Consider the following 23850-nt stretch of genomic DNA (forward strand, 5'->3'; position numbering starts at 1 on the left):
TATAGACAAAAATATGTCTGTTTTGCTCAGTGATGTAGCCCCAAGTGCTTAGAAGAGTGCCTAGTGCATAGGAGGTGCTCAATAAATGGTGAAAGAATAAACGAATAAATGTAAGCCTAGGGAGGATGGGGCTTCCACCATTGCCAATTCTTCCTTTTTTTTTTTTTTTCTAGAGAAGCTCCAAATATAGATTTTTCACAAGTGATCTCCAGCTTTTAAAATGTAACTTAACTTCAATTATTTTAAGGTTTTGTGGGGGCCAAAAGGAACATTTCTCCAGCAGTTTTGGCTGACTGTCTGCAGCCACTCTGGTCTAGATGATCTGAAGGCCGGGTAGGGAGGGGCCTGATATTGGGGAGTACTGAACGGGGCCCCTCAAATCTGCCTGCCCCAGAAAACCTGGCCCTTCTGGGCCAACATACATCTCAGAGTCTAGTGTGGATGGTAATTAAGGACATCCCCCATCTCCTGCAGCCCCTCACCTGTTATGTGTCAGAAACTTGCAGCTTTGGAGGCCACAGCATGGGTGGGGGACCATGGGAGGACCTTCCCTGTGGCCAACACAACCCCTTTCCTTCTGCCAGGACAACATTTGACCTCTCTGTTCCCTGTTTTCTCCATAACGAGTATAAATTTTGCTCTAATAATTGAAGCTCAGGGCAGTGGGCTGCTGCAGGAAAGGCTGAGGCCATCATGGAGAGGGATTCCGGCTCACAGCAGAGTCCTGCATTGTCCTACGGTCTCTCTGCATGACTTTAAGTTCCTTCCCCTTCCTAGTCGTCAGTTTCCCCTTCTGTACAATGAGGGCTTTGGACCAGCTCTACATTTCCAAACCCATCACCTGGGGAGCTGGGTCCCCCTGCAGACTCCCTGAACTTGAACCCTTGAGGGTCAGTTCTTCCCACTGAGGCCTCCATCTAAAACTGTACAGTCCTCCTTCCTACCTTGCTTCCCTGCGTTATTTCTCTCTTTAGTGCCCATCACCATCCTGTTCACTCTATATTTTATGCTGACTTTGTTTGTTCTCCGTCTCTCCTCCCTTGCTGGCATGTAAGCCCCAGGAGGGCGGAGATCTTTTAAATATCAGCTTTATTGAGGAATAATTAACAGAAAACACAATTTCAATTTTAAGTGCACACTTCAATGAACTTTGACAACTGTATACAGCCTCATGATCATCACAACAATCAAGATACAGAACAGCTCCATCATCCTGAAAAGTTCCCTCCTGTCCCTTCCTAGTCAATCCCCTCCCTCCACCCCTGTCCCCTGACCACCACTGATCTGCTTGTGCCATTCTAGTTTAGAATAGCATAGAAATGAAATCATTATGGTACATGGCCTTGTGTGGTCTGGCTTTTTTCACAAAGCTAATACTTTTGAGGTTCCTCCAAGATAGTATCTGTATCAGCAGTTTGCTCCTTTTTATTGCTGAGTAGTATTCCACTGTATAGGTCCATTGCAAGCTCTTTTCTTCTTTTATAAACATTTAAAATATTTATTTATTTATTTTGGCTGCACTGGGTCTTAGTTGCAGCATGCGGGATCTTTGTTGCGGCATGTGGGATCTTTAGTTGTGGCATGCGGACTCTTAGTTGAGGCATGCGGACTTCGTAGTTGCAGCACGCATGCAGGTTCTAGTTCCCTGACCAGGGATTGAACCCAGACTCCCTGCGCTGGGGTGTGGAGTCTTACCCAGTGGACCACCAGGGAAGTCCCTGTGATTTCTTTATCCATTCTCCAGTTGATGGATATTTTGATTATTTCCTGTTTTGGGCTATGATGAATCAAGCTGCTATGAATATTTGTGTATAAGTCTTTGCATGCACATGTGCTTTCATTTTTCTTGCGTAAATACCTGGGAGTGGGATGGCTGTGCAGTAAACGTATGTTAAGATTGATAAGGAACCGAGGCCCAGAGACTCTCAGTGATACTGGTTGAAGGAATGGTGCCCTGGCACCTGCATTTTAAATAAACTCCCCAGGTACAGTCAGGTGTCTCTGTGTTGGAAGATCTGGACCCTGAGCTCCTTCAGCTCTGATGGCTGCCTTCCCTTCTGCCTTCTGTGGAGTCTAGGGTTTTACACCCAAACCTCAGCTTCTGGGGGGACCCAGTGTTGAGATTCTGATGGGTTGACCCCCACCTCAGAGAAACTCAGCCCTTGCTTGGGAGTGAGTCAGCCCACAAGCACCTTCATTAGCTTAGCATCATGAGGGCTGATAACTGTCATGGTAAACAGATACTCTTGCAACCTTGCCAGCCTGTGTCCTACATCTTCTGACTTTTTATGAGCCTGAGATGTTCTTCCTGCCCTTCTGGTGATAATCCAAGATGAGGCGTTCATTTGTTCATTCTTTCATAGCATTGGGCCTTTTCTGTGCTAGGCCATGTCTAGGTACTGAGGAAACATTTGTGAAAAAGATAATTTCTGCTGTCAATATAATTTCTACTTTCAGGGTGATGAAAGATAACATAGGTATAAACAAATAAGATAATCTCATCTCAGGCAGCATTAAGTTCTGTTAAGATAATATAACAGGGTAATGGATGAGGGGGACATCAGATAGTGCAGCAGGGAAATCCTCTCTGAGATGGAATATCTGAAGCAAGGAGTGGCCTATATGATTATCCAGAGCTGCCCTGTAGTCATACAAGTCTACTGAGCACTGGAAATGTAGCTAGTTTGTATTACGACGTGCAGTAGTGTAAAATACACACCAGATTTTAAAAACTAATATAAACCCCCCCAAAATATCTTATTAATAATTTTTTTCTGTTGGTTACAGGTTGAGATGATAATATTTAGAACATATTGGATTAAATAAAATATATTATTAATTTCACCTTTTTCTTTTTCCTGTAAAAAATGTACCGACTAAATAAATGTACTATGTGGCTTGCATTATATTCCCATTGGACAGCAGTTAGGGTAAAAGCATCCTAAGTAGAGAGATGCAAATGCAAAAGTCCCGGGGTAGGAACTGAAGGATGCTGGGACAGAGTGGGCCCGGGAAAGAGTGGCAGAAATGGGAATGGAACAAATTCAGTAGGATCTTGGTGTCGGCTCTCTGAGGAGGTGGGTTTTAAGTATAATGCGGAAGAGGTTTTAACCAGGTAAGTGGCATGGTATGAATTATGTTTTAACAGATTGCGGGCGGGTCGTTGTAGAAGGAAGAATTCTGGGTTCTAATACTTCTGAGCCAATATGTCCTGTATATTATCCTTCCCCCGGACTCAGTTTACCCCCGCGCTGTAAAATGGGGGGGAGGGGGGCTGTTTGGGCCTTTCTACCGCTTCAGCCCCAGCACCTGCGAGCCCTGGAGGATCGGGCAGCCCTGCAGGAGCGGCCGCGGGCGCCAGGGGGCGCCTCCTCGATGACTCGGCGCTCGGCTGGCCAGGCGCCGGTCCGTCGCCCGCTCGATTGGTCGGGTCGGGGCGGGTCTGAGCGCCGCGGGCCAGCGCCATTGAGGAGCGGCGGAGAGGAATCGCCGCGCAGTGCCTGGCTGGGACGGGCGGCCCGGGACACCGACAGGTACGGGCCGAGGCGGGGCGGCGCCGGGGGGCGAGCAGGGCCGGTGGCCGCAGGGCGGGCGTGGACCTGCGGTCGGCCGCTCCGGCTCCGCTTCAGACCTGGAGGCCCCGGCCCGCCCGGGCGGATCGCTGCGCTGGGAGCCCGGGGACCCCGGCGTCCGGCCCTCCGGCCGTCTGAGCTCCTCGGGGGATCCCTGGGGTGTCCGAGCCCCAGACGGCCCCGAGCGCCCCGCTCTCACCGGGACCCTCGAGTCCGAGGCCCTGCGGGCACCCGAGCCTTATGCTCGGGCGTCCTGAGCTTCCCCGGACTTCGGCGTCCGTGTGCTGGGGGGTCTGAACCCCCGCCGGACCCGCACGCTTTCCCGGGTCGGGGCAGCCTGGTGCCCTGGGATCGAGGGGGTGTCAGGCCGCGTCTCCCCGCCGGAGCCTCGGTCTCCACGCGGGAGCCCAGGGTATGAGCCCCACTGCCTTATGCCCAAGAACATGGCTCCAGTCAGGGCTCCAGAGGTTCTTAACCATCCCCTTCTCCAGCCTTCTGGGGTTACGTTCTGGGGTGGGGACATCAGGCCTCAAACCTCTCTTTACCCCTCGCCCCCCGGGGTCACGCCCTGGCCGAGCCCCTCCTTCCGGGGCTGGGACGCGCGGCTCTGTTCCCTTCAGGCTCTATGTGGGAGGTGGGCTCTCCGTCCCCTGGAGCCGGGCTTAGGGTTCTGAGGGCAGAGGGGCGGCAGGCGGGCTGGAGGAGCCTCGCCTCCTAGGCAGTCTCCTTCCTGCCGGGCCCCCGCCCCTCTCCGGCCTCCGATGTCCGAGCTCCCAGGGCCGGCAGCCCTCAGCCCCGCCGCCTCCGCTCCCGCGTCCTGTTGCCAGCCCTTCCTACTCAGGGCTCCAGGGCTCCAGGGCTCCAGCCGCTCCTCGAGGGAGGGGCCTGGCTCAAGGTCATGGCCAGCTGTCTGCCCACCGGTAGGCTGAGCACTGATCCCCAGTGTCAACTGCCCCACCGATTAGGGGAGGCCAGGTGGGATTAGTACCAGGCCTAGAAACCCTGATGGACCAGAGTGTAAAAACACTTTGGGATTCTGGCCAGTCTGGCGGCCCTTCCTGACACCGGATTCCTTAACGGAATCCTTGAAGTGGCCTCAAACCTGGTCTAGATGCTAAGCAGAGCTAATGGATGCCGTCTAGCTTGGGCCTCAATGTACTGCACAGGGCGTTTTATAGTGTTTCTCACCCCATCTTCTTTTAATCTGTGCTTTGCATTCGTCCACCTTCAGGGGAGGTAGGGTAGGGCCAGATCTTGTGTACAAACTGACAGTTGTTTCCCTTTATAAGGAGAGCACTTGTGGATGGCACCAGAGAGAGTTTGTTGGCATTTAGGACCAGAATCAATGGCAGTAACTTCAAAAGTAAAGAGTGTTCCAACTTTGGCTCTTTGCTTAAGTGTGTTTGGATTCTACATAGCAAGTCTAGGTTAGTCAGGTTCATGTTTTGTTTTTGTAGGTTTACTCATTTAAAGTTATAGAAAGAAGTGCTTCCTTTACTCAGGCTGTTAAACATTTCTTATTTTAAGAAATTTGTCCCTGTAATCTCTTCTTTAAATAAGTGTACGCAGTAATTTTTAGCAGATTCCTAATTTTACATAAAAATGTAGCTTTAAAAAAGATCTTTGGAAAGAAATTAGTATTTTTCCAAATGCTGTTTATTTTCTTATATGTTTTTACTGTCATTGTTGACAAATAAAAGTTAATCTTCTCTGGAAATGCAAGACACTATTGACAAATAAAAACAGATTTTTCCTGGAGGTTAACTCTTGTAGAGCTTTGCGTTTTGGGGTTTCTGGTGGGTGGAGGCCTCTCAGTTGGGATAAGAGTATCTCCTGGCACTGAGGTGAATAACTGGAGGTGGGGCAAAGTGCTTGGAAAGGATCCCAAAAGGGCCGCTTCCAAGCGGGATGCCTGCCACAGCCAACCTGGAGTGTCAGGCTTGGTGGGCTGGTGTCCGACATGCTTGGCTCAGAGCAAGATTTGGAGCCCACTGTTCTAACTAGGATCTACTAGCTGAGCAATCTTGAAACCCGTTTAAACTTTTGTGTCTCAAGTTCCCTCATGTTAACTTTACAGAATCCTAAAACTAATCTCTGTTTTGTAATGCTAATAAACAGCAGTTATTGTAATGAGAGCAGTAAATCAGCACTGACTGTACATACTGCAGCTGGAACCAGAGGATTTCTGTTGTCTGCAGTTACTGACTAAGGGGGCCCCTTGTATCAGCACTGTCTGGTGTCCAGGTACCAGCAATGCAGCTCCAGGACAGTTAAGAAGAATGATAAACCACCGTTGTCTCCCTTCCATTTATATCATTTTATGAATGAGCCGGATGAACAGGTTTGCAAAATTGATTTCGGGAAGGCTTAAAGAGGATCGGTGCAGAGTATGAAGTTCATTGATGCAATCTCTTAGGCCTTTTTTGCCTTAATCTAGGACAGGGCTTCTCAACCTCGGTACTATTGGCATTTGGGGCTGGATAATTCATTGCTGCGGGGGGCTATCTCGTGCATTGTAGGAAGTTTAGCAGCCTCCATGGTCTCTTCTCACAAGGTATCAGCGGCAATCCCCCCAGTCGTGATATTCAAAAATGTCTCTAGACATTGCCATATCGCATCTGGATGAGAACCTCTGATCAGGACAGTCTAGTCCCCAGGTCAGTCACCAAAAGCAAGCAGTTTAACAATCAGTTACATTGAAAAGATACACAACTTTGAATTGTAGGTAATTTTTGGTAAATTTATAAGTGACTATCCCTTGCAGCTGCATCAAAATGCAAGATGTATTGGTTTGGCCCTCCATTTACTAGTGGGGGCATCTTGCAGTGCTTTTCATACCATCTTTCTTTCTTCTTCTTCTTTTTTTTTTAAATTGAAGTATAGTTGATTTACAATATTGTGGTAGTTTCAGGTACACAGCAAAGTGATTCAGTTATATATATTTCAGATTATTTTCTATTATAGATTATTATACAATATTGAATCTTCTTCCCTGTGTTATGCACTAAACCCTTGTTACTTATCTATTTTATATATATTAGTGTGTCTGTTAATCCCATACTCCTAATTTATCCCTCCCCCTTCCCCCTTTAGTAACCATAAGTTTGTTTTCTATGTCTGTGAGTCTGTTTCTTGTTGGTATATAGATTCATTTGTATTATTTTTCAGATTTCACATATAAATGATATATAATATTTGTCTTTCTCTGTCTGACTTCACTTGGTTTGATAGTCTCTAGGTCCATGCATGTTGCTACAAATAATATTTCCTTCTTTTTTATGGCTGAGTAGTATTCCATTATATAAATATATGTATATACCACACCTTCTTTATCCAGTCATCTGTTGATGGACAGTTAGGGTGCTTCCATGTCTTGGCTATTGTAAACAGTGGTGCAGTGAACATTGGTCACCCCATCTTTTCTTAAATCTGTGCTTTGCATCCAGCCACCTTCAGGGCAGGTAGAGTAGGATATCAGCTTGGAAAAACTGTCTGGTTTTTCTGTTCATTTCCTTTTTTTTTTCTTTCATAGATTCTTCTGTGACCATGAGAGAGAGAAATAAAGAATAATCCATGAGTTTTAAACACCGTGTCTTGAGGATATAGTCATGTTGGAAGGTCTTGTAGCCTGGGTTCTCAATACCTACCTGGGGAAATATGTCAATAACCTGAACACTGATCAGCTGTCCGTTGCACTTCTGAAAGGTGAGTACATGTATCTCTTTTTGGTGAAGTATATGCTTTGCAGATTGCATTTCTATGTTTTATGTTCTTTTTCTTGTATTGAGAATAATAAACCCCGATGGACAGATGGCTTTGTATTAAATATGTGTAAAAGGAAATAATGTTCTTCCATATGACACTGATTATTATTACAGGGTAACTTAAGTATATAGCTGGATTGTTGTAGATTTTAGGGGACTGTTAAATATTAAAAGGAAAATAAAAAAGAAGACCATGCTACTGGTGACTGTGCTTTACCCCAGTTAATTTTTTAGTTTTATGAATCTTTGTGGAGGCAGCCAGGAGGTAGTGACAATGGCATTGGCTTCGGCTTCAAATCCTGCTGGGTTACTTGTTAGCTACATGAACAGGTCACTGAAATTCTGAGCCTCAGTTTCTTTAGAAAAAGAGGGTAATGTACCTTTACAGCATTGCTAAAAGGATCAAGTGGGGTGACCATGGAAGCTCCTATCCTGGTGGTGTGTAATAGACACCCAGTAGAAGTTTTAAAATACGTTACTGTGGGGTCTTCCAACAGAATTTCTGAGTTCTTGTCTTGCTGAGTAGTAACGTACCTAAAGCTTGAGACATTTTAGCCTTTACAGGTCTATACTGTGTAAATGCAGCCCAGTGGTTTGATGTGGGGATTGGAAAGCGGCTTTCTTCTCCTTCTCCTTGTTTTAATTTAAGTTCTGTTTGCTCAACTCAAAATGGAACCCTTTAACAAATCTAGAGAAAGAAGATAAAGTCAGTTTGCAAACATGTAGAATCATAGAAAGTGGAAACGGGGCCTCAGATATAGTGGAAACCTCCTGGGCTTCCTGGGAGTATGAGTTTTGGCGGGTGGACCAGGGCAGGTTAGCGGGGCTAGCAGTGATCCAGATGTGTGTATAGTCTGAGCACAGGGTGCAGTGGTTTTCTCTTCCCAGAAGCAGCATTCTCCGGGGTTTTCTGACCCACCTAAACCAGTGGAGTGATCACAGCAGCAATAGGCGGTGGCGAGCTAGCAGGGTCCCCGCTCCCTTCCTTCCTTTGGAAACAGAAGTGGGTTCTTTCCTGTTCTTCCGCTTTTCCTTCTGCCCTTTCCTAGAAGGGAGCTGCTTAGTGGAAAGTGAAAGTGACCAATTGTCAGGGCAGGGCTGGGCTCAAAGTACAATAGTAGTGTCAGGTTCATCTCTTTGGTCACTTATTGAAGTTCGCAGACACACCGTCAAGCTAAGCAGGTTGTACAGGGCAGGTAACAGGGCCTAGAAGGAGCAACATTGTGGTTAGCAACAGCATTGCTAATAACAGAGCTGGCTTTCTCAAGAGTGGTATGGTCAGAAGAGGGATCTTCGCTAAAGAAATGAATAAATAGAAATTTGTGGTACCTGATAAATCATGGGGTCTATACTAATAATAGATTTCTAATCTCAGCAATTTTAGACAGAACATACCTTGTAAGGACCACTGTGTGTATCTCTGAAGCTTTCTACTGCTTTTCTGTGCTTATCTCTTCTTAAAATTATTCTCTATGGCTTTTAATGAACCTGTGGAATTTGAGGAATGTTTCTCTGCAGAATAGAAAAATGCTTTTTCTTTCAAAACTTGTGTCAGTTAGGTACTCCGTCCTTATGGCTCCAAAGCACACCACGATGCTTGGCCAGAAAAGTTTTAGAGCATCGCAATGCACTGAGAGAATGGCTTTGTAAAGGAGTTGACACTTTTTGTTGATCTTGATGACATAGCTAAGCAGTGTTTGGGGGCAGAGGGTACTAGATGGGAATAAGAATGTTATTTCAGTCTGTCTGCAGATATTTACAGATGCTTTGGAAGATGCAAAGGAGACTGAAATAGTGGTCAAGGGTATGGATTTTGTAGCCAGACTGGGTTTGAATCCCAGTTCCTCCATTTACCAGTAACTTGGGTAAATTACTCAAATTCTTTTTTCTTCTTCTGACAGTTTTATTGAGATATAATTGATATAGAGCACTGTGTAAGTTTAAGGTATACAGTATAATGGTTTGACTTACATACATCATGAAATGATTATCACAATACGTTTAGTGAACATCCATCATCTCCTACAGATACAAAATTAAAGAAATAGAAAAAACATTGCTTCTTGTGATGAGAACTCTTAGGATTTACTCTCAACTTTCATATATAACATATATGTTAACTATATTTATCATGTTGTACTTTACATCCTTAGTACTAAATTACTCAAATTCTACTAAGAATTAAATAGAAAATTAAATATTAAAATTGCTTTAGTCTCCCTTTGTGCAAGTGGGAGGTAATATTAACTGTCTCGTAAGGTTCTAAGAACTAAACACATTAATTTAGGTTCAAAGAGCTTTGAACTGTTCTTGGTCCTCAGTGAGTGTTAGTTATCATCATCATACGATCATCAACATATGATTAGCTGGTTGGACTTCAAGGGTAGACTTTGCACACATTCTAAAAGCAATAAAAATGCAAAGTAGCATATGAGTGGTGGAAGGACAGAGGTAGCATTTGTATAACATTTCGTTCGTTCAGTCATTGGACAGACTTTCACTGAGCACCTGCTTGGGGTAAGGCTCTGTGTTATGGAATGATACAAAACGGGCAGACAGTAGGGAATACTTGGAGCTCAGGCATAGGGTCTCATCCTGGTTTCACCACGTAACAGCTGTTTGTGACTGTGAGCAAGTTAGGAAGCCTCCTCTTCACCCCCTCTCCCTCCTGCCGCCAGAGACCACACAGGTCTGGTATGAACTCTAGTACTACCACTGACCAGATCTATGATTTTTAAGCAGACTGCTTGTCCTCTAAGCCTCATTTTTCTTATCTTAAAAATGAAGAAAATAATAGTATTTCCTCATATTTTTGTGAGGATCAAATGAGGAAATGCATATGAAATGCTTGGGACATAGTAAGATCTCACTGAATGATAGCCATCCTCATCTTCCCCTCCTCCCCCTCCTCCCCTCCCCTCCTCCCCCTCCTCCGTCCTCCTCCCCCCGTCCTCCTCCCCCTCCTCCTCCCCCCTCCTCCCCTCCCCCTCCCCTCCCCTCCCCCTCCTCCCCTTCCTCCCCCTCCTCCCCTTCCTCCCCCTCCTCCCCTCCCCTCCTCCCCCTCCCCCTCCTCCTCCCCCTCCCCCTCATCATCATCGTCGTTGTCGTCGTCATCATCATCATCATCATCCCAGCTCCACCTCTATAATCCCTGCCCTCAGAGAGCCATTAACCAGTCCTGGAGACAGAGATAAGTGTACAGTAATACAAGGCAGTATGTATTACGTTGTTATACTAGAGATACAGGCATAATGCAGTGGGAGGGGAGCCATTCATCTTGTCTGGAGGACCCTGAGAAAGCTATTCTGGGGGTGGCTTTGAGTGGGTCTTAGCAGGATTTTGATAGATGGCCCAGCCTGGGTGACCACATTCCAGGCAGAATGAGGTGTGTGAGCAGAGGCAGAAGGCTGAAACCTGCAGGGTGTCTTTGGGATGGTTTTGGGCCAGAGGATAGCGGCTGCCAGTGCTGAGTCAAGGAGTCTGAACTCTGGGCCATGGGCATACATGCATACATTTAGATTCCCCCTCCTTTTTTTTTTTTTTTTTTTAAAATAAGCTCTGAACCTCAGGTTGGCCCTCTAAATGAGGTTGGCTTCCCTAGAGCTGAGGGAAGAGGATTGGGTAGTCATTAGGTATTACTCTAAATTCACCCCAGCTGGTGACTAGATTTCTTGTTAACCTGAGGCGAGGAATTTTTGGATGAGAGAGCCATCCATAAATAAGTCTGCAAATTATCTGTCTGGAAATCAACAAACATTATTATCTATAAGGTGCTCACCTATGCTGGCTGCTTTGTGGCCTGGTCCCTTGGAGGGACCTTTTCCGGCAGGGCCAGTTGTGGGTACATATGAGTGGGTGGGGAAGTAGGAAGCCTTTGATCTGTGTTTTGCCTGATTACCTTTTTAAAAAAATATTTATTTTTATTTATTTATTTTTGGCTGTGCTGGGTCTTAGTTGCGGCACACGGGATCTTTTTTTTTTTTCAGTTGTGGCATGTGGACTTCTTAGTTGTGGCATGAGGACTCTTAGTTGCAGCATGCATGCGGGATCTAATTCCCTGGCCAGAGATCGAACCTGGGCCCCCTGCCTTGGGAGCGCGGAGTCTTACCCACTGGGCCACCAGGGAAGTCCCTGATTCCCTTGTTTTTCACTTGCTATAGGCTGCCATTTCCCCTCATTCTTTCCCGTGTGTCCTCTCCTTTCTAGACCACCTCCTTTGCTGTCTGTGCTTCAGCTTCTTTAATTTTTCATTGCATGGATTGCCTGCAGTTCTTTCCACTTCTCCACTCTGTACAGCAGCCATGGAAACCTGGGGCCCTCTGCCTTTGTGACAGATTTGGGTATTGAAAAATAGGGCGAATGATTCAGATTGCAAATGTTGCTCTTCAGAAGTTATATGCTTTCCTCCCTTTAAGTCGGCTTCAACTGATAAGGAATGTGTCTCATGTTTTTTCCCCGTTATGCTCATTTTCTCCCCAAGTGTGGATATAGGGTTGTTTCCGGGCTCTCTGGGATTATTAACTTCTCCTTTTGGTTAGTCTTAAGGTAAGTGGAGCCCCATGTGAATAGATGTTCTTGCAAAAGTCTGAAAAATAAGTTGGGTGCATTTGCCAATGAATCCGCCAAAATGCTAGCTTTGAATACTTCTTTAGATGCCAGTAACGCACAAGTCTTAATCATTCAAAGGGGAAAATAATTAAGTTTCTTGTATTAGTGTGTCTTTGGAGGAAAAGACTTGCTTTCCTTTCTTCTGGGTTCTCTTACCAGTTAATGGTTGCTGGGTGGTTGTTGTCTGTACTCCCTGTTCTTGAGAGTACATTTCAGACAGATTTAAGTGACTCAGAAATTGACTTGTGTTGCACAGATGAACAACTTTATAAAACGACTGTTTCCCCAGCACTTTGAAGATGGGGACCCTGCCTGCCTTTGTTTTTATTCCCAGTGGCCAGCACAGTGCCTTAGGCGCAGGGAGGGTTTTTTTCCATAAAAACCCGAATGCACTTTTTGGCCAACCCAGTATGTGTAAAGGGTTGATTTCCATAGCTGGGGGAGAGAGAGATCTAGCTGCACCCTTGTGACTAATCCTTCAGTCTGCTTTGGAGACATCTTGTGCTTTTGGATTTAAGTAATTATAGAAACTGGGTCTGAAAAGGACCTTCAGGAGTGGTCCTGTTCATGCCTTTGCTCTCTGACTGGTTATTACACCTGCGAGTGAGGGTGCAGAGAGAGTATAAATTCCTCTTGATGACCAACTGTACAGGGGCTCTCTGACGTGGTATGGAATACACCCATTTTGTGGGAGGGGGAGGGCGGTGGGTAAGGAGAGCTTGTTAAAAATTGTAAATTTCTGTTTCAGACCCGGGAGCCTGCATTTCATCCTAGGTGATTCAGATGTTAATGGTCCTCTGGTGGAATAGTAGCCTAAACTAGGGGTCTGTAAACCGGCCAACTGGCCAGATCCCCCTGCTAGCTGAGAATGGCTTTTCCATTTTTAAAGGCTTGTAAAGAAACAAAACAAAACAAAAGGAGAATATACAGTAGACACTATAAGTCCTGAGATATTTACTATCTGGCTCATTAGAGTTAGATCCCTGCCTAAATCCTTCATCTGCCGGTAAGCTTCAGCTGTTATTTACATGTCAGTGGGCTGATCGGGAAATTAGTACAGAGAATGCACATTGGCATAGCCTGAGCCTAGATGTGAAACTCTCCCTTTACCCTTCATTGATTTGCACACAACAGGCAACTGCTGCATTTGTTGGATGAACATGTTATGTTATTTTTATTTTTTAGGTGCTGTTGAATTAGAAAACTTGCCTTTAAAGAAAGATGCCTTGAAAGAACTGGAATTACCATTTGAAGTCAAAGCTGGTATGTGGAAAAAGGGGGCGGGAGGCAGTTTTGAGCCTTTTATCTGTTGGGATGTGAAAACTGAGAGCCCTTGAGTTTGGCTCTCTTGGACCAGGAAGAGGCAGGGTAGGAAGGGTAGGGTTTAGATCAGTCTTCAGGTGTGGTCTCTAGGCCGCTAGTATCAGGACGATCTTGGGGGTGGTGGTGGGGAGGTCAGGTGGCCCCCAGACTTACTGAAATCAGAGTCTCTGAGGGAGTGTTGTTGAACCTGCATCTTTAATAAGCACCCCAGGTGATTCTTATGTTTACTAAAGTCTGAGAATTTCCATCCTAGATACAGGGGGTTCTTATTTTCAGAGAATTCATATTACTAAGAGACAGTTTACTCTATTGAATGAAAGGTGGGCTCTGGAACAGTATGCTTGGGTTTCTATTCCATATCTGCCATTTTCTGGCTGTGTGACCTTGGGGAGGTTCCCTGACCACTCTGTGTGTGCATCCTCATCTTAGGATGGGATAATACTAGTACCTGTATCATAGGTTTGTTGAGAGGAATACCTGAGTTAATGCATTAAAATGACTAGAACAGTGCCCGGCACACTCAGTCGATGTTTGCAATTATTATCGGAGTTTTGCAGTTACTGGATTTGGTAAGGAAACAAGAATTATCACAGAATAAAAATATTCTCTATTAAGTGACCACTTATAAAATTAGTCCCTCTTTAGACACTGCTCGTCATTGAACAAGCCTGTTGATATCAGTCTTTCCCTTATTTTGAGGGTACTTACATTACAATAAAGTGCAAGTACAATGCAAATCAGTTGCTAGGTGAAATAAAATAGAAATCTTGCAAGAGATTTAGGCTTTCTTGAAGTCAATTCAAGTCATAGGTGGACTGCCAGAATCATAAGCAAAGGCACTGACAAGTTAGAATCTGAAAGAAACTCTCAAGAATGATAAAACGGTGGATACTTTCAAGAGAGTTCTTATTTGACTATCAAAGGATTAAGAGAGGCTCTTAGGGAAAATAGGTGTTTTCTAATATTTTGGCAAAAGTGACCCTTTTTATGCTTGTTCTGCAAAAATAAAATGTAACAAGTTATATTTTGCTGTCATATAAGTGTCCTCCCAATTAATTTAGGTTAGAATTGCAACTGTACACTAATTATTGTTAAAATTCTTTGTTATGAAAATTGGTGTATGGTTTCAGTTATAATATAAATTTTATTAAATGTAAAAAACTTACTTTCATTTTTCTAAAGTCAAAATTAAAATATTTTTTCATTATTTGTTGTAAGATTTCTGCATCTGTTACTGGATTACACAGTTGATCATTTGGTGTTAATGATACTCTGTTATCTTAAATATAACAGATCGATCCTGCTCGAATTCTAGATCTTAGACAGTAATGATAACAGTCTGATAACATGTGTTGCTTTCAGAGGTAGACTGTTAGTTGGGCTGTGTGGATCTTTGAGAAATGGTAGAACTTGGGAAATAAGTGTCACAATTCTCCCAGGCCATTTAGCTTTCCCATCAGCCCGAGTTCTCATGAAGAATCGGAATTCTTTCTCGATAGAGTACCACTGCACCGTGACCTACGTTTCGGTTGCTGTGTTCAAGATTGGACATATTGCTGAGTCTGATAACTCCCAATAAGTACCTATCAACCAGCTAATTAATAATGAACAAGAGATGAGTGTGTGCCCACAGGCTAGTACAGGTGCCATGGGAAGAAAAGACACCCCAGGGAAGTTTACGATGTAGTCCTGTTGGGGAAGAGGTAGTTTCCAGAGGGAGATGTTGCATTAGATGTGAAAAAGTTACACTGACCTTTTTCCATCTTCTGCTTTATTATGCCTCGTTCTTACAGATCTCAGCCCACTAATGTTTGTTTCACATGTACGAAAACTTGCTGCTTGTTTTCTTAAAAAGTAAATGGTAATAATACTCCTTAAAGAAAACTAGAATACAGAAAAATAGAATTTAAAAATGTGTGCAGACAGTTAACAAGACTTTCCTTTTCGCAGGCTTAATTGGGAAGGTAACCCTTCAGATTCCCTTCTATCGCCCCCATGTGGACCCTTGGGTGATCTCCATCTCCAGCCTTCACTTAATTGGAGCCCCTGAAAAAATACAGGATTTCAATGATGAAAAGGAGAAGCTGTTGGAAAGGGAACGCAAGAAAGCTCTCCTTCAAGCCCTGGAGGAAAAGTGGAAGGCAAGGCAGAAATCCTTTTGTCCATGAGAGCGGAGGTGGTGAGACTTGAAATGAGCAAAGCACTAGATTCTGCTAACACCGGCTCTTTCCTTTGTAGAACGAACGCCAGCAGAAAGGGGAGTCCTACTGGTATTCAGTTACTGCCTCGGTAGTTACGAGAATTGTGGAGAATATTGAAGTAAGTCCTAATGGCTTTTATAAAGTATGAACACAGAAGGGATCGCTCAGGCTTAAGTGCATTTCACGTCCGTGGTTGCTGTTTCCTGTGCGTTTAACTGATAACAGGGTGTCTGCAGAGAGCACTGATTGCTCATGTGTGCCTTTTCATAGGCAGTGCCAGAGGGAAAACCTGACAAGCGAGTCCAGCTCTGGGCAGACACAGGTTTTTCTTGCTTCAGTTAGTGTGAGTAGGAGTTTTCATTTCATTGACATTTCACTTCATTTTCTTTTCGAATATTGGAACCCTACTTGCTGAAGGATTTACCTCCCAAGAAGCCAGGTTACCTGAGTCTTCATGACTAAATCACTTAATCTCTTAGTCTCAGTTTCTTCATCTGTACAATGAGAGGGGTTGGATGTGGTTTCCAGTTGATTCTGTAGTGCACTGTGAACAGCCCAGTAAGATATTTACTCTCACTGATGTGTCTGGAGGCAGTTTGATGAGTTTCAGTGCTAGGGCTGTTGGCCCTGTTTTCTGCTTTAATTATTGTTTTGTTTGTCCTCAAAAACTAGAGCAGGGTTCACACTAATTTTCAGTGTGTCGTAAGTGTTAGCCCATACTTAATTACCTCCAGGGTTTTCTTGCAGTACCAAAGTGACACAGGCCACATGTTTTTAAGGTGTCCCACTTCCCCCCAAAATACAGCCTGAGGTTGCTGGATTCATAACTTTGATAGCATTGGGGGAAAAGATCAGTACATTTGAGGTGACTGCTTTGAATTCTTTTCCAGGCAGTTATTTATTTATTTTAGCTGTCATTGATTTTTTAAAAAATTCCTCATTATTTTTATTTTATTTTTAATAATAGCTTTATTGAGATTTAGTTCACATACCATAAAGTCCACACATTTAAAGTGTACAGTCTAGTGTTTTTGGTATATTTACAAAGTTGGGCATCGATCACCACTGTCTAATTCCAGAACATTTTCATCATACCCAACTAGTAGCCACTTCCAATTCCCCTCTCCCTCCAGCCCCCTACAACCACTAATCTACTTTGTGGATTTGCCTAGTCTGGACATTTCACATCAATGGGGCTGTACTGGCCTTTTAGCATAATGCTTTCAAGGTTCATCCTTGTTGTGGCATGTATCAGGACTTTACTCTTTTTATGACTGAATAATATATTCCATTGGATGGATTGCCAAAGATAAAAAAAGCTGGAGTGACGTTAAAGTGGTGAAAACAGACTTTATTCAGTGACTTCTGACAGTAGGGGAAGGAGCAGAACTCCATCCCAGTTTGTACAGAGGTGACCAGGCCTTGTGAAGGGAGAATAGGGGCGGGGGTGGGGGGGTGGGGAGAGAGCTCAGGTGAAAAATTGCAAAGGGTTGGTCAGTGTAGATATGATTAGGCCAGCTGTGCCTGCTAGCTGGGCTTCTGTCCTCCCAGAGAGAGGGGAGACGGAGGCCCCGTCCTTCCTGAGGATTCCATTTCCAGGGAGTGGCTTTTAGGTCCTTGAGTTGTAGGAGACACATCGCATAGGGACAGAGAAAGCGTTCGCAGTTGGAAGCCCTTTTTGGTAAATGCTCTAAGAAGGGTGTCGCGTGTGCTCTTGTCAGGTATCGGCTAGAACACACAGCCCTGAGCTTTTCTAGATGGGAACTCAGGAAGGGGATGGAATGTCCTGGGGACTCAGCCTTAGGCTGCTAGAAGCCTGCGTTAAAATTTGGTCAGGTCTCTTAGGGTAGGCGTTTGAATGGAGTGCTCATACCTAGAGTTTTTGCAGTTCTCAGGATAGACCACATTTTGTTTATCCGTTTGTCAGTTGATGGACATTTGGGTTGTTTCCACTTTTTGGCTCTAAGGAATATTGCTGCTATAAACAGTCATGTGTATGGTTTTGTGTGAACGTATGTTTTCAGTTCTCTTGAGTATATGCCTAAGAGTGGAATTGTTGAGTCATATGGTAACTATATATTAAATTTTTTGAGGAACTGTTTTACAGTTTCACCAGTAATGTGTGAACATTTCAATTTTTCCACATCCTGATTAGTATTTGTTATTGTCTGTCTTTTAATAATGGCCATATTAGTGGGTATGAACTGAAATCTCAGTGTGGTTTTGATTTGCGTTTCCTTAATGGTTAATGTTGTTGAGCATCTTTTCATGTGCTTATTGGCCATTTGTATATCTTTTGGAGAAATGTCTGTCCAAATCCCATGTCCATTTAAAAAATGTATTTATTTATTTTTAACTATTGAGTTGTAAGAGTTCTTTATATATCCTGGATTTTAGTCCCTTATCATCAGATATATGATTTGCAAATATTTTCTCACATTCTATGGGTTGTCTTTTCACTTTCTGTTATTATTATTATTATTTTTTTTTGCGGTATGCGGGACTCTCACTGCTGTGGCCTCTCCCGTTGCGGAGCACAGGCTCTGGACGCACAGGCTCAGCGGCCATGGCTCACGGGCCCAGCCGCTCTGTGGCACGTGGGATCTTCCCAGACCGGGGCACGAACCCGCGTCCCCTGCATCGGCAGGCGGACTGTCAACCACTGTGCCACCAGGGAAGCCCTCTGTTATTATTTTTTAATTCATTGAAACAGAGACCTTTTTCTGTAGCCCCACTGTAGGGGCAAGGGGAAATAAATAAGGTCAAAATGGAGATGCCCTGCTGGTGTTCCTGTGTCCAGGTTTGAGGACACAGAGGCAAGATTAAGATATCATAAGAGGGGGGGGGGCAGTTATCTAGATACAATGGCACTACTTTATTTCAGTGTTTAAGGTGTTTTCTGAAACGATTTGATGAAAGTATTGTAATTCTCTTCTTGAGAAGGCACTGATCACAAAGAAGTGTCATTCATGTCCAGTTTGTGATTATAAATCTCTGAGGAACTTAGATTATCGGGTGTGTGTGTGACATAAGCTATGCGTTTGTGTAAAAGGCCTGCTGTGGTTTACTTAAGTAAACTCCTGCCTGTGGTATTCAGCCTGCAGCTGAATGTCTAAATGTGCAACAGTTGTCTGTTGTGCAACAACCTGCAGCAGTTGTCTAAATGTGTTTTTTTCCCCTGCTGCAGTTAAAAATTCAAGATGTCCATTTGCGCTTTGAAGATGGTATTACCAATCCTTCCCATCCTTTTGCGTTTGGCGTCTGCATTAAGAATGTGTCCATGCAGAATGCTGTGAACGAGCCTGTGAGTATGAAATAATGACTGTAACCCGGGAAGAAAGCACTCGGTCTGGAGCATTTAGGGCTCTGCCTTGTGTCCTTTTGTGTTAGGTAAATGAGATCACAATCTTCTTCTCCATGTTCTTTGGAGGGTGTGGATGTCTCTTGTCTCATTTGCTGAAATAGGGAAACAGTTAATTTCTTCTGACCTGTTCTTATTTAATTCATCCATTAGACGTTGGCATATTTTGTACACGAAGAAACTGAGGTGCAGAAAGGATCTTATCTTTGATTTTCTTCTTACATTACATGCACTCTCGGGGTACGCTCATTCTGTTTCATAGTTTCAGCAGCCGCCTGGGAATATTTGCAGATGGCGCCCGCATCTCGAAGGGCCATTCTCCACCCCTCTTCTGACCTTCAGATTCAAGGTCTCTAACTACCTGTGGGATGCCTCTGTGGTATTTAGGCTCCTTATAATCAAAATGATCCCATTATATTCCACCTGCCCATTTCACTCCCCTGAAACCGACTGTTTTCCTTCATTCTCTAACATGTTACTGAATGTTACAAACACTCATATGAAAGCTGACATCGTTAGAGCCCTTTTATGTGCCAGGCACTGCTCTGAGTGCTTCACATGACTTATCTCATTGAATTCCCAGTAATCACCACTGTTATCCTTACACTACAGCCGAGGACCTGAGGAGCAGAAGGATGAGTGAGTGGTGGGGGTCGGGTCTAGAACTCAGGTGCACCGGCTGTAGATCAGGGGTTGGCAAACTGTGGCCTGGGGGCCAAATCTGCCCCGCCTATTTTTGTAAATTAAGATTTCGTGGATCACTGCCACGCCCGTTCATTTACATGTTGTTAAGGCTGCTTTTGTGCTGCAGTGGCAGAGCTGAGTAGCTGCAGCAGAGAACGAGTGGCCCCCAAAGCCTAAATATTTGCTCTCTGGCCCTTTACAGAACAGGTTTGCCAACCCTGCTTCAGAGCACGTGTTCTTACCCATGACGCTAGTCCCTAGAAGCCTGTGCTCATCCCTTCACTTCTTATTCCTCAGTTTCCATATCCATTTGGTCACAACGTCCTGCCAGTTTTTCCCATAAAATGTCTCAAATGTGGCTCTTACGCTTATCCTCACTGCGACTGTCTGAGTTCAGGATCCTGCCAGCTTCTGCCTTTTGCTCAATAAAATCCTGACTTCCGTGACCTCCTTGCTTCCATCCTAGGCTCTTGATTCGTTCTGTGCCAGCGCTTCTTAACCTTTCCCACATTACGGCACACAGAGAAAGATCATGGTATTTGTACAGGACACTGGGGCAAATGGATGTGGCTGCTTGGGGCTGGAGGTGCTTAGCTCAGAGTAACCAAATACAGTGGACCCTCGAACAACATGGGTTTGAACTGTGCAGGTCCACTTAGACGCAGATTTCTTTCACTAAATACATACCACAGTATTACATGATCCTTGGATGTAGTACCTCGAATACGGAGGGCTGACTATAAAGTTATACGTGGATTTTCCACTTCGCGGAGGGTTGGCGCCCCTAACTCCCATGTTGTTCAAGGGTCGCTGTATTCCTAAAATGTAACTCGATCCTATAAACTTGCTCATTATCTTGACACACCCATGACTCCGTAGGGGGAAGCTCCACTTTGCACTGTTGCTAGAGTTCTGTTTCTAAAATCCATACCAGGTCCTGGTGTGCATGCCTGCATCAAAACCCTCAGTGGCTCCAAGTCCCTTCAAGTATGACATTCAAACTCCTTAATATGACAAACTTCTTATTGTATTTGTTTCCTAGGGCTATGATAATAAATCACCACAAACTAGGTGGCTTAAAACAACAGAGATTTATTTTCCTTAGTTCTGGAGGCCTGAGTCCAAAATCAAGGTGTTGGTAGGGTTGGTTTGCCCCGGAGGCTCTGAGGGAGAGCCTGTCCCATGCCTGTCTCCTTGCTTCCGGTGGATGCCTTGGTGTTCCTTGGCTTGTGGATACATCACTCCAGTCTCCGCCTCCATCTTCGTATGGGCTTCTTCCCCATGTGTCTGTTTTCTCTTCTTATAAGGACACCAGTGATTAGATTAGGGCCCACCCCAATCCAGTATGACCTCATTTTAATTTGATTACATCTGCAAAGACCCTATTTCCAAGTAAGGTCTCATTCACAGGTTCTGGGACGACCTGAATTTTGGGGAGTGCGGGGGGTACTATTCAACCTAGTGCACCTAGTAACGTTCCAACCTGCTTTTCTCAACACTTAACTAGCTCCTCACTTGAACTGTGTGTCCACACACGTGAGCCGATACTGCTCCATCCCTGAGCACAGTGCTGCAGTTACACAGACGTGCTCGCCGTCCTCTGCAGCTGTCAGGCCTTTGGTGTCGTTGGCCCCACTCCTTGAAATGTGTCCCAGTCCCTCCCTCCCACCCTTTGTCTGAAACGTACACATCTTTTGATATTCATCTGCACAGTGACATTTTCTCTTTGTTTGCTCGTGGCATCTCATATATTCTTCCTCTGCTTCCCTCTGCTTAATTAAAATTATTTGCATGTTTGTATTTCCAGTTAGTTAGATTCTGAACTCTGTAACCATGTTTTCATTCAGTTTTGTATCCTCAGCACCATGCAAAGCACCCGGTGCATGATTCTTCACAAATGGCCTGTTGAATGAATGGATAAATTTGTGAATAAAGAATCATCTTGTTTTCTTCCCTGTCTTCCCCTCAGGTACAGAAATTAATGCGGAAAAAGCAGTTAGATGTGGCAGAGTTTAGCATCTATTGGGATGTCGATTGCACTTTACTGGGGGATTTGCCTCAGGTGGAGTTACAGGTATGATTGTGGCAGGGCTTTGTTATAACACAGCACGGCAGTAAAGTGGTGTAGTATTGCTGCCACATAAGGTTTTGTTCTCTGCGTCTCTGTTCCCATTCCCACGCCCTCTCCCTGCATAGGCATTCACTCTTGAGTATGTATGCTTGAGGTACTTGCTATGTCTGTAACTCTGAACAATATATAGGGATTTGTGTATGTTTTACATTTATAGTGTATTATTGATTTCTTTGTTTGCTTTTTTTCACTTAAATCTCTGTTTTTAAGATTGATCAGTATTGCTGCTTATACTTCTGATTCATTGCTTCTGACTATTACATGGTATTCCATTGCATGCACCTAACATATTAGCATTCTCCACTCTCTTAGCCACCAGTGTACTAAGCATCCAATTTTTAATGAATAAAGCACCAGATCTGGTTCTTAAAGAAGAGCTTTCTTACAACATTTTATGTTGAAATTTCACCTTCGGTGGCATTCCTTTAAGAAATACTCAGAAAGTCATTATAAATCATTGGATATAAAGTATTACTGTTTGTGAATGATATTTTAAAAAGCTCAGTTTAATCTTTTTGTAAAGAAATTGTAGGTGGTTTAAGTGAAATGGAGAAAAAGGACTCATATTTCCCTCAACCACCATTATCTTTGGCTTGCATGCTATTGTGCAGAATGGTTTTTGTTTTGCTAATTTGATTAAATAAATACTGTGCATCCATACAGTAGACGAGTATGCAACTATAAAAATAAAGGCAAAGATTTTTATGATGAATACATAATAGGCTCTAAGATACAGTATTAAGTTTAAAAAACCAAGATAAAAGAGCATATATGCCATTTGTGTAAGAATGGTTTAAAAAACCAGAAAATTAGCATTTGGCTGACTATGTACAGAATGCTTCTGGTGGAGTACAGAAGAAACTGGTGTCATTGGTTGCCTGTGAGTAGGGTAACTGGGTGGCTGGAGGATGGGAGTAGGAAGGAGAGGTTGCACTTTTTTTGCCTTTTAAATTTTAAACCACGTGAATGTATTACCTAACGTATTACCTGTAAGAAATATAAATAAAAATTTTAAAATGCTAGAGAGCTTTAGATTCCCAGTTTTATCGTGCTTTTGGATTCTGATATAATATGCTGTAGATTAGACAACATTCCAACAGGTGACTTGATCCTGAAAACATTTGCTATAATGACAGCCATTCTTGTGACACTCAGGAGGCCATGGAGAAGAGCAAGGAGAGTCGAAATCATCACTACATCTTGGAGCCTGTGTGCGCGTCTGCTCTTCTGAAGAGAAACTGCTCTAAAGAGCCTCTGAGGTCTCGGCACACTCCCCGTATTGAATGTGATATTCATCTGGAGACCATTCCCTTGAAACTCTCTCAGGTTCCCTGTTTCTCCCTGAACTATCGGACTGGTAACTGGGGTGAAGGAGGCGTGTTGATAGAAGGGTCTGGATACTTCGAGGTCCCCTCGTGGGAAAGGAAGTGTGCATGAGACCAGGCTGTGGTGGTTGCAGAGCCCACTGTCTTTATACAGTCAGATTGGGTGGGTCTCAGGTTAGTTTTGATTTGATATTTTAAGTGCTGAACAAGAGTACAAGAGAGACAGTACATTTACGTACTTTACTGACTGTTCAGAGAGACGTTGACACTTGGTGCTGGAGTTTAGTCTTGCAGTTTGCAGTGGATTTCAGCTCAGTGGGTTGACTAATGTGACTTGTTCCTGTGACGTATATGTCTTAACTGAGCAAAAGAAACAAACCAATTCTAACCTAGTGTCTCTTAACCTCTAATAAAAAGTTGCAATACCGGCAAATCATGGAATTCCTCAAGGAGCTGGAACGAAAGGAGAGGCAGTTGAAGTTCCGAAAATGGAAACCCAAAGTGGCCGTATCTGAGAAGTAAGGCTTGTCAGTTAAGTGTTGTGTCTGAAATGCATTTTCTAGCATGTTCTTCTTTTGTACCTAGATCAGAAATATGCCTCACTATCTTTTACACATGGTTGGAGATAAAAGTACAGTCGACTTTTCTGGGCTTTAAAATGCCATTTCTATTGTTTATCATCATTGACATGCATCTGTAGATCTCTTTGGTGTCGTGGGTTTACTCTTAGGTCGAGTGTAGTGGAATTCAGAAGGTCCTCTCAGCCTCATTTAGTAAGGAGACTGGCGTTGCTCTGGTGGGCTCTGATTGGGTGGTAAATACTTTGCAGCACTCTTGAACCTACTTCCCTGTGTCTTTTCTCCTAAGTTGTTTGGTCAGCA

The 23850-nt window shown here is 44.1% G+C and overlaps 1 protein-coding gene across 4 annotated transcripts in view; it reads left to right on the plus strand.

The window, feature by feature from the left end:
• Positions 1-3444: 3444 nt before the first annotated feature.
• Positions 3445-23850, plus strand: part of VPS13D (vacuolar protein sorting 13 homolog D) — a 247335-nt gene continuing 226929 nt past the window's right edge. For all 4 annotated transcript variants that reach the window (XM_060088995.1, XM_060088992.1, XM_060088993.1 and 1 more), the window contains exons 1-9: positions 3445-3533; positions 7105-7277; positions 13130-13207; positions 15218-15408; positions 15506-15586; positions 18656-18772; positions 21483-21587; positions 22800-22970; positions 23387-23487. In XM_060088995.1, the coding sequence (XP_059944978.1) occupies positions 7181-7277; positions 13130-13207; positions 15218-15408; positions 15506-15586; positions 18656-18772; positions 21483-21587; positions 22800-22970; positions 23387-23487 (941 nt within the window). In that variant the 5' untranslated portion in view covers positions 3445-3533; positions 7105-7180. The remainder of the gene's footprint in view (positions 3534-7104; positions 7278-13129; positions 13208-15217; positions 15409-15505; positions 15587-18655; positions 18773-21482; positions 21588-22799; positions 22971-23386; positions 23488-23850) is intronic.

This window comes from Mesoplodon densirostris, chromosome 2 (assembly GCF_025265405.1).
Source record: "Mesoplodon densirostris isolate mMesDen1 chromosome 2, mMesDen1 primary haplotype, whole genome shotgun sequence".
NCBI lineage: Eukaryota > Metazoa > Chordata > Mammalia > Artiodactyla > Ziphiidae > Mesoplodon > Mesoplodon densirostris.